This window comes from Salvia miltiorrhiza, chromosome 3 (assembly GCF_028751815.1).
Source record: "Salvia miltiorrhiza cultivar Shanhuang (shh) chromosome 3, IMPLAD_Smil_shh, whole genome shotgun sequence".
NCBI lineage: Eukaryota > Viridiplantae > Streptophyta > Magnoliopsida > Lamiales > Lamiaceae > Salvia > Salvia miltiorrhiza.
The window spans coordinates 9,846,370-9,856,859 of NC_080389.1; the positions used below are offsets into that span (position 1 = coordinate 9,846,370).

Genomic DNA, 10,490 nt, shown 5'->3' on the forward strand with positions numbered 1-10,490 from the left:
TCAACCTGTCAAAAACTAAGGTAGTAACATGAAATGAAAAACGATAATTTAAAACGTAACAAGTTCACTTAAATTTTCTATGCAAAATCTTTATCTCTAGTTATTCTCAACTTCCATGGCCACTTCGACTCCAGCACTGCAAAACTGAAAAGATTAGGGGTGAGCATATTGAAAATATACTCAGTGATCGAGGAACCATGCACGTATTCACATACGCTTAAACATGCAAAATAATTCACATTGTCATATACATATACTGATAATATGATGGGCGAACTAAAAGCCCCTGAAACTGATCATGTATCTGGATATGATATACTGAACATATATCTCTACATGGCTGAATTTCTGATCATGTATCTGAACATGATAAATTGAACATGTATCTAAACATGACTGAGCAAGTATAATCAAACATGATGAAATAAGAGCATATAAAAACATACATTTCTGATCATGTATCTGAATATGATAAATTGAACATGTATCTAAACATGACTGAGCAAGTATAATCAAACATGATGAAATAAGAGCATATAAAAACATACATGAATATAACCACAAGTATATAATTCCTCAACTTAAATTCAAAGACAATAGAATCAAAACCGGAAAGAGGGTCTTAATAGCGCTTCGCCTAATCACATAAATATGATTACTGAACATTAATCTAAAATTCTAAACAATCCTAAACATTCCAAGGATTACTTGAGTAATTGAAATTGATTTAACCTAAACTTTAATGTAAAATTGTTAAAAACAATCGGTCTGGTACAAAAACGTAAATAAGAATAAGAGGAATACCTTATTTAATGCTCCCCTCAAGATCTGCTTATGTGTGTAATTTAGGGGAAAAATTGTGCCTCTATTTATACTAATCTTTAAAGAGTTTTGATAATTATAAAGATTGTATTCTATGTATATCTCCTAATAAGATTAGGAATAAAAATAATAAAAGAGTTCTAGTTTTAATAGGAATCGAATTAATAATAATAATAATAATAATAATAATAATAATAATAATAATAATAATAATAATAATAATAATAATAATAATAATAATAATAATAATAATAATAATAGATAAAATTAATGCTGCATATCTAAATGTATCACATGTAAATATTAAAAAAAAAAAGCTATAAAAGAAAATACTATAAATTCAACCTATATACTCCCTCCGACCATCAACTAAAGCCCTACTTGCACTTAAAATTTTGTCCACCATATAAAGCTCTATTATGCCTTTTGTACCTTTTTACTATCATTCTTTTCTTATATTTATTACTATTTGCCAGTAGTGGCACCCCCCATACAACACATTTATCACTTTAGTCAACTACTTTATCACTTTAGTCAACTATCCTTATATTTCACTCACAACACCTTTATCAACTTTCTTAGTTTCCGTGTCGAACATAAAATGGGGCTTTAATTCGTGGACGAAGGGAGTAGTAATAAATCTAAATATTTGGGGTGTTACAATCATTTTCTTATTTGGGCTTTAAACAAGAAGATTTAGCATGAAAGTTTATAAAACATATTCAAGAAACATATCCAAAAATGAAGGAGCTTAGCCTCTCATGTTTTAAGTAATTTGGTATTTTTCCCATAAATTATATTAGTGCCAAAAGTACCACCCGAATTTGTGCCCAACCCGTTCTCATCCGCCAAAATTAAGGACAATACAGTTCGAAATTGGAAAAAATTGCCAATTTTTTTATTTTTTTAAGATGGATGGCCAAATATTGAGTTTCAGTCCCCAATATGGTTATATGAGTGCATATTCTCATTTTTGTTATTACTCTAACTCACACTCTCTCTGTCCACGATAAGTGTGGTGTGGATGGGAGGATATGAGTTTTAAGAAAAAATTGGAAGATGTGTACAAAGTGAAGAAAAAAATCCACTAAGTCAATTTGTTAGGTAATTAATAAATTATTTGTGAGATAGATCTTTTATAAGTAGTGTATAAATGAGGGTAAAAATATAAGAGTATATATCGTAAGATGAAAAAACCACACTTATTATGGACAGACGAAAATGACAAATAGACCACACTTAACATATCCTTGTAGGATGGATGGCGACAAGAGGGAGAGGTGGGGGTCGAGGCAGCGAGGTGTTTGAGGCGGCGACGGATGGCAGCGAGAGGGAGATGAAGGGGGTCGAGGCGGTGCAGGATTTGAAGAGACAAAGAAGGCGGCGACAATAGGAAAGGCAGCTGACGAAAGTGGGAGGGGAGGGAGAGGAAGGAGAGGAGGTAACGTGGTGGTGACGTAAGAAATGAGGTGGGAAGCGGCTGCCGGCCGGCAGTGGCGGATCCAGGATTTTGAATTTGGGGGTGCAACAGATAATACATATTCATAAACGTAAGAAATATTTAATATTCAAAGTAATACATTTCGAAACATTGTTAAGTTTCAAAGTCATACACTTCAAAATATAAAAGAGAAATATATAAATTAAATATTTAATTTGTTCTTCGACGAGTCTTTGTTATTTGAAAGCGTTTTTCACGTATCGTCATTAGAAACTTGTAGAATTATATCTTTCACAATGAAAGTGATCAAACAATCTTTTAAAACTAAATCTATCATGCTATTTCGCAATTTATTTTTGACATACTCTATTTTTTTTTTAAAAAAAAATCTCATTGAAGATTGAAGGTTAAGTTGTTGTCTATTTTGTTCATTTTCTTATTTATTTTGGTGATAGATTGTTTCTTTAGATTGGAATTTAGAACTCTTTTTCAGTTAGACTTATGTTTTGCATTGAACTTATAATTCTATTAAGGGTACAAGTACAAAATATAAAATAATTTATATATAACTATTCCCCTTGCACTTAGCTGGATCCGCCCGTGGCTACCGGCTGGAGGAGAAAAAATAAAATGAGAGAGAAATAAAGGATTGATTAAGAATTTTTATTAAACTTTAATTACGGCCCAAAAAGGAAAAGACCATGTTACTTGAGACGGTCTGAAAAGAAATACAGCTATAAATAATGGGATGGAGAGAGTATTATTTTTCTATTTTAATAGGTACTAGTATTTTTTTTTCAAATAATATTTTTTTAAAGAAGAAATTGCACTTTTTCAGTAATATTAATTTGGAAATAAATAGATTTTACAACTATTTTGACTCTGCTTTTATTTATAAAAAAAAAAAAAAAAAACTATTTTGACTCTGCTAAATTAATATTAATACACTCTTAAACAGATAATCGTTCTAATTCATTTACACCAATAAAAGAGAGAGAAAAAAAGAAAACCTTCAAATTTAATTTGTTGTCCATCAAAATCTCCCTCTTTTTTCTCCGGAATCAAATGATCAAATGCTTAGGAAAATTGCTCAAACGTCTGACGAAGGCCCATATCTTCTTCCATTGATATCATCAATATTCATGCATTTTTCACCTGTTCAAAACAAGAAACCTGTTAATTTTTCTTTTATAGTGTAAATGCATAATCACAATATATATTGGGATTGAAAATTGATAAAAACACATGCATTCTTGGCAATATCATGCAGAATTCTTGCGTGCTGGGATCATCTTTGAGGTGTTAGGGCAATAAAAATGGCGTAAAATTTTGTATAGAGGGCATTTCTACATCGCTTTTTGTTTTTTTAAAGGGAATATCACCCATTGTGTTTGATAAAAGTCGCGAGAGAAGAATTCTGGAGATATGGGCTGCTTCTCGTGTTTTACGAGAAGGAAACTTAAGGGGAGGAAGAAGAATGAGCCTATAACTAGAGCTAGCCCTCAACCACCTCCTCCTGGTATGCATTGTTGTGATTATGATCGCGGTTTATTGCATAATAAAATGAAATTTTTGTTACAGAATTATTTGGAATGAAATGATCTTATTTTGATTGAATTGCTAAATGACATGTTTTGAGAAATGTTGAATGAGCGTTAAAGCTCATCGCGTTTCGAGATTTTGTTTCAAAGAATAAGTTCGCGAGCCTATTCACAAATAAGGTCACGAATAGGCTCGTGAACCTATTCGCGAATAAGGCACGCGAACAGGTTCGAGCCGAATATGTTTGCGAGTTTATGAGCCGAACATATACAGGCTCGAGTTCGGCTCGATAATTTTATCGAGCTCGGATCCAAGCTCGAGTTCGGCTCCTTTAGGAGATGAACGGATTTCAAATGAGCTTGTTTCTAGCCGAGCTCCGAATAGCTGTCGAGGAGCTTGGTTCGTTTACAGCCCTATATAAGCCCATGTTCATTACCATCTGCTAGCCGATTGATTATACATAGGAGTATTTTCTTATAACTTTATTTAATAATAAAATTTAAAATTAAAAAAAATATTGTCAATTTATGTAAGGCTAGTAATAGTAATAAATTTTTCTCAAAAAAAAGTAATAGTGATAAATTAATATATTTTGTCATTCTTGCTCTACAAAACACTCACAATACACGAATTAATTAGGAAAAAAAAAATATAGTTATGACTTATGAGCATTATTTTCTAATTCTGATATTGTGATAATTTAAAATGGTATTACGATTGTATTAAACTTATCATTTATCTCTAATTTTATTTCAATTTCAAAAAAAAAAATCTCTAATTTTATTTCTAAACATTTTATTATATTTTAAAAAAATTCATTTGAAATGGAAAAAATTATTATCTCTTTCAGTACGTGTTGCCAAGAATTCGCCAGTAGTTGCCGAAAACAAGGCGGAAGCAGAAGCAGTAGCAGTAGATGATGATGGACCAAAAGCATTCAATTTCCGCGAACTCGCCACAGCGACGAAGAATTTTCGACAAGAATGTTTGTTGGGAGATGGTGATATTGGGAGAGTGTATAAAGGGGTTCTTCAATCTACTGGCCAGGTAATGCATATCACACTACAAGAAAACGCGGCTCTAACGACCGAATTTTCGGTCGTTAAACTCGAAAAAACGGTCGTTACAGACCTAACGACCGAAACAACGACCGAAAACTGTGGTCGCCATTTTGTTCGTCGTGTGGTCTTCAACGACCGTTTTTTTTCGGTCGTTGAAATTCAACGACCGAAATTTAATTATAACGACCGTTTATTCGGTCTTTAAAACCGTAGCCAAGCTCCCAGGGACGACGAAAATCAGGGATTAGCGACCGAAATTCGGTCGTTGATCAACGACCGTTTTAAAACGGTCGTTGGTGATCTCAGAAGATCAACGACCGTTTTAAAACGGTCGTTGATCAACGGCCGAATTACGGTCGCTAAGCCCTGATTTTCGGTCGTTAAACAAAACGGTCGTTGTTCTTCCGAAAGAATTAACGACCGTTTTTAACTCGGTCGTTGTTTAAAGACCGAAATTTCGGTCGTTATAGGTCGTTTTTCCTGTTTTTTCCGTCATTTCTTAACGACCGTTTTTCGGTCGTTGCTAATTTTAATTAAAATATTAATAATTTCGGTATACAACGACCGAAACACGGTCGTTATAAATAATTATTTCGGTCGTTAATATTAAATATATTTAAATAAATTAAAATACAACGACCGTTAAAAAACGGTCGTTAAATATTTCCGAAAACTTAAAAATATCAGAACTCAAATTTAAATAAATTAAAATACAACGACCGTTAGAAACGGTTGTTACATTAAAAATATATCAAAATTCAAAAAAAAACCAACGACCGTAAAAACGGTCGTAGTTACGGTCGTTATAAGTTAACGACCGTTTCGTTCGGTCGTAGGAAATAAAAAAAAATAAGATTTAAAATATTAAACAAAACGGTCGTTAATATTAAAATTTCGGTCGTTACGGCCGCCTTTTTAACGACCGAAATTTTCGGTCGTTAATTTCGGTCGTTGGAGTCGCTGTTTCTTGTAGTGTCAACGGAGATAGGATTTTAAAAAGGGTTAATAGTGTTTTATGTCCCGAACTTTCATTTTTCCATAAACAGCCTCGAACTTTCAGTTTTTTCATAAAATGTCCCGTTATACAAAATTTGATGACGGAAAAATGACTTATCTCGCCGAATGAAATATTTTGGGGACCTGTCATTGTTGGAAAACCATATTAGAACCCACCATTGTTAATAAATGCTAAAGTTCGGGATTTTTTGTGATCAATTTGTCATTGAATTTCGTTAGTGGGACATTTTAGGGAAAAAATTGAAAGTTCGGATTTTTTTAGAAGAGAATGAAAGTTCGAGACATTTTATGGAAAATGCTAAAAATAGGCGGACGAAATTATATTTTTGAATTTAAAAATAAGTTTGGGCAAAATGTGTTCGATTCAATTCGATTTGAATTTTTGATTTTGTTTTTATATCTTCTCAACAGGTCATGGCTGTTAGGCAGCTAGATAGAACTGGAGCACAAGGAAGCAAAGAATTTCAAGCAGAAATAATTAAATTAAGTCAGCTTCATCACCCAAATCTGGTGACAATAATTGGATATTGTGCTGATGGAGATCAAAGGCTTCTGGTTTACGAATACTTGCCATCCGGTTCCTTGGAAAATCATTTATTTGGTAAACTTCTAATTCCAATAGATTAATTATGTTTTGTGTCTCCAACTTTTAACGTTCGATAAATGTTTTAAATTTTCATTTTTATTCAAAAACCCTCAACTTTCAAAGTTTAAAAAAAAAAACAAAAATGTCTTGATGTACGAAATGTGGCAATGGAATGACGAGTCACTTGCCAGACTGACTCTAAGGCAAGGCGACTCATTATTCCTTTGTCGAATTTTGTATAACAAGATATTTTTTGTAAACCGCCGAAAGTTGGGACACAAAACATGATTAGCCCAATCCAAATTTTGAAGGGTTAAATCTTATTTTGTGTCTCCAATTTAAGTGTTTTTCAAAAAATGTCTGGAACTTTTATTTTCGATTAAAAAAACCTTCAACTTTAATTTCATAAGATATCCCGTTATAAATGACGAGTCATCTTAACAGTTTATTAAGTGGAACAACGTTGTTTTCTCGGGTGAGGTAACTCATCATTGCGTCATCGAATTTCGTACGATCGATCTTTTTTGGAAATACATTAAAAGTTAGGGTTTTTTGAATAAAAAAACGAAATTTAGAAATATTTTTCGAAAAACACTGAAAGTTGGAGACATAAAACATAATTAACCCAATCTAAATTTCACCCTGTATAATTTACAAACACCATTCATGATCACATCTCTTCTCATTGTAAAAAATGGTTTAACTTTGCAGATATTCCAGCTGATCGAAAGCCATTAGGGTGGCCTGCGAGGATGAAGATCGCATACGGCATAGCTCAAGGGCTGGAGTTTCTGCACGAGAAGGCCGACCCGCCCATCATATACCGCGATTTGAAGGCATCCAACATCTTGCTGGACGAGATCAACAATCCGAAGCTGTCGGAATACGGGCTGGCCAAGCTCCTTCAGGGCGGCAGCAACCCCAACGTGTCGCCCAGGATGGTCGCATCTTATGGCTATTGTGCGCCCGAGTACGAGATGCACGGCGTGGTCACCGTGAAGGCCGATGTCTACAGCTTTGGCGTCGTCCTGCTCGAGCTGATCACGGGTCGGAGGGCCTTCGACAGCCAGAGGCCCACGGAGGAGCAAGCTCTCGCAAATTGGGTGAGTAAAACTCCTAACCTATATATGGTTTAATTTATCAAAACAGCTATTTTCATATTGTACAAAAAATGAAGATTGTTAGTTTTTGCTTAAAGTACTATTGTGCCCTTAAGTCGCGACTAAAAAGTTTTTTGGTTGTGAATTGTAGGTAAATTTAGGTCGTTTCACGACTAAGAAGCTTCGTAATTGTAAACTGTAGACGATATAGAGTGAATTCACGACTATGAAGCATTTTGATCGTGAATTATAGCCAAAATAAAGTCAATTCACGACTAATAAGCTTCGTTTGTTGTGAATTATAGATAAAATACGGTGAATATATGATTATAAAGCATTTTGATAGAAAATTACTACCAAAAAATAATATCAATTCACAACTAAAAACTTTTGTTGTTGTGAATTATAGACAAAATAGGGTCAATTCACGACTAACGAGCTTTCTGGTTGTGAATTATTATAATGATAAGGGTAAAATTATAAGAATGACTATTTTATATATATATTTTTTATCTTATTGGCTATTATTTATTTTTACAGCAGCAAAATGATTATTCTATTAATTCACTCTATATATTAACTAGAGTTGTCAAACATGGTCCGATTGTCCATTGCTTGGTCCAACTCCAACCTAGCCAAGTTTATCATATGACCCGATAGCCTCGGGCCAATCCAATTTATCATATGGTCTTGTTGGCTTGGGTCGGGCCGGCCCAGGCTGACTATTCGTTAACTAACTTTGTAACGACTTTTTTGGTAGGTGAAACCGTTTCTCAGAAACCCTAAAAGGTTTCCTGAGATGGCGGATCCACAACTAGGAAACGACTACCCTCTAACAAGCTTGAATCAGGCAATTGGGGTGGCATCGATGTGCCTTCAGGAGGAGCCATCCGTACGGCCTATGATCGCAGATGCCGTGGCTGCATTGAGTTTTTTGGCAATGGCTCCTCCGGAGTCGCCCGTTCCAGCTCATCTTGTTCCAATGTTATCAACCAAAGTTAATCCAGATAGTTTGTAACAATGTAGAGGCCAAAATTTATTGGCATAAACAAGAAATATAAATTTCAACCAATGTGTTGTTTTTTTGTCCAACTTTTTTTTTGCCTATAGTTTTTTTATATTAATTCATGTTGTGATCATAGGTGCATTGTTAAAACAAGTAATGTTATTGAGAAGCATCTAGGTTAAACTTACCATTATAACAACTATATGAGAGTTGTTTTTTAGCTTGACAAATTTAAGATTTCCACTTCATATAATTCTGTGTTTTATGTCTCATCTCGGAATTTCGGATGAGATTCAGTATCTCATAATTTTTTGTGCTACCGCGTGTCTCACTATTTTATTTATATATTGATTTTAATAATATTTTCAGTAAAAAAATAAAATCATTATAATATTATGAATCATACTTAACTTTAATTCAAAGAATTGAAATTAAAAAATTATACCCTATTTTTGAATTTATCAACCCTAATAATGAATTATTAACTAATAAAAATGAAATTAAATGATAAAAGATAATTATATACTCTAATTGAGTGGAATAAATCGTAGTGAATAATTAGAATCAAAAAACTAATTAATAATTTCAAAATTAAACTAAAACATACGAAATCAAATTTGATGAAGAAAAGAAGAAAGAAAATCATAAAAATTGAGTCGAGTGGGACACCAAATTCGGTAATACTGAATTTCAAGCGATGTATAATAAGCAGCTCTCTTATTTTGTGTATTATGTAGAGGTGGACGCACAAAAAATATTTTGGGAGAAATTAAAAAAATTGAAAACTAATTTCCTGCAACATAATATAAGAGTGCTAAAATCAGAAATTTAATTAAAGCCAAATAATAAATACGAGGTTTAAAAACTGTGGTTTTGGGGGTGTGCTTAGCAATTACCACTCCTAAATTAAAACAACACTATTAAAATAAAATACATATGTCTCAATGTTACATAACGATAAGCAAATTAATTTAGTCTGTTATTAAACACATCATGAGACAAACACCTTCTAACAATCAGTCTTTTCTCTGCGATGACGACTCTCCATTTCCTGAAAAAAAATATATATATGATTTTTTATAAGTAAAAAATAGGATTAAAATAAACTAAAAACTTAATTTTTCCGTAAAGACTACAAACCTCTTGCGCATAATCTAAACATAATTACACTGAACTTTAATTAATGAACTCGTGGTTCTGGATTCGAATTCATGAAAGATATAATTACTTTATAGATTCAGTGCAGTCGTAGTGTGAATACTAAAAATTAGGTTTTTAGTATTTAACCCTATCCAAAACACATACTATAGTAATATATATGTAGATTATCATATAATTTTATTGAAATATTGTGTTTCATCAACTAAAGAAAATTTACCGTTTCCATTTGTTGCAATGAAGATGCGTAAATGTGGGTCGACAGGAAGACCGACATCCTCGTACCTCTGGTCATACAATGAATACCTAAAATTCCATATTTGATATATTAAGAGGTTAAAATTTTAATATGCAAATTGATCAAATAAATTAGATTTATATATAAATTTTACCTTCCCTCATTGTAGCTGCTGCTTGAACTGTATCTATGAAGACTTCGACCAAGAGAATTCCAACCTTGATAATTCGGAACTGCATCATCTTGCGAAGGCGCTTTCCTCTGCAAAATAAAATATACATATTACATGTACTGATGAAATAAAATATGAATGTGTAACACAAAAATATAGTGGATAAACCCTTGAGACAAATCAAGATTCGAATCCAGTAAACTATATATGTCTCACAGTAAATATGTATGTTTGAACGAAATAAAATAAAGGGGCAACTAAACTATATAGTCGTAGTTTGTGTTCTCAACTTTCAGCATTTTTCTAAAACAATATCTTCAATTTACGTTTTCACTTTAGAAACCCTT

General features: G+C 32.8%; 1 protein-coding gene across 1 annotated transcript; it reads left to right on the top strand.

Annotated features, from left to right (window-relative positions):
* Positions 1–3,242: 3,242 nt before the first annotated feature.
* On the top strand, positions 3,243–8,661 carry LOC131017458 (probable serine/threonine-protein kinase PBL25). Its single transcript, XM_057946213.1, has 5 exons — positions 3,243–3,782; positions 4,656–4,852; positions 6,295–6,484; positions 7,181–7,572; positions 8,330–8,661. The coding sequence occupies exons 1-5, from the start codon at positions 3,689–3,691 to the stop codon at positions 8,585–8,587; spliced, it is 1,131 nt and encodes a 376-aa protein (XP_057802196.1). The 5' UTR covers positions 3,243–3,688; the 3' UTR covers positions 8,588–8,661.
* Positions 8,662–10,490: the final 1,829 nt, after the last annotated feature.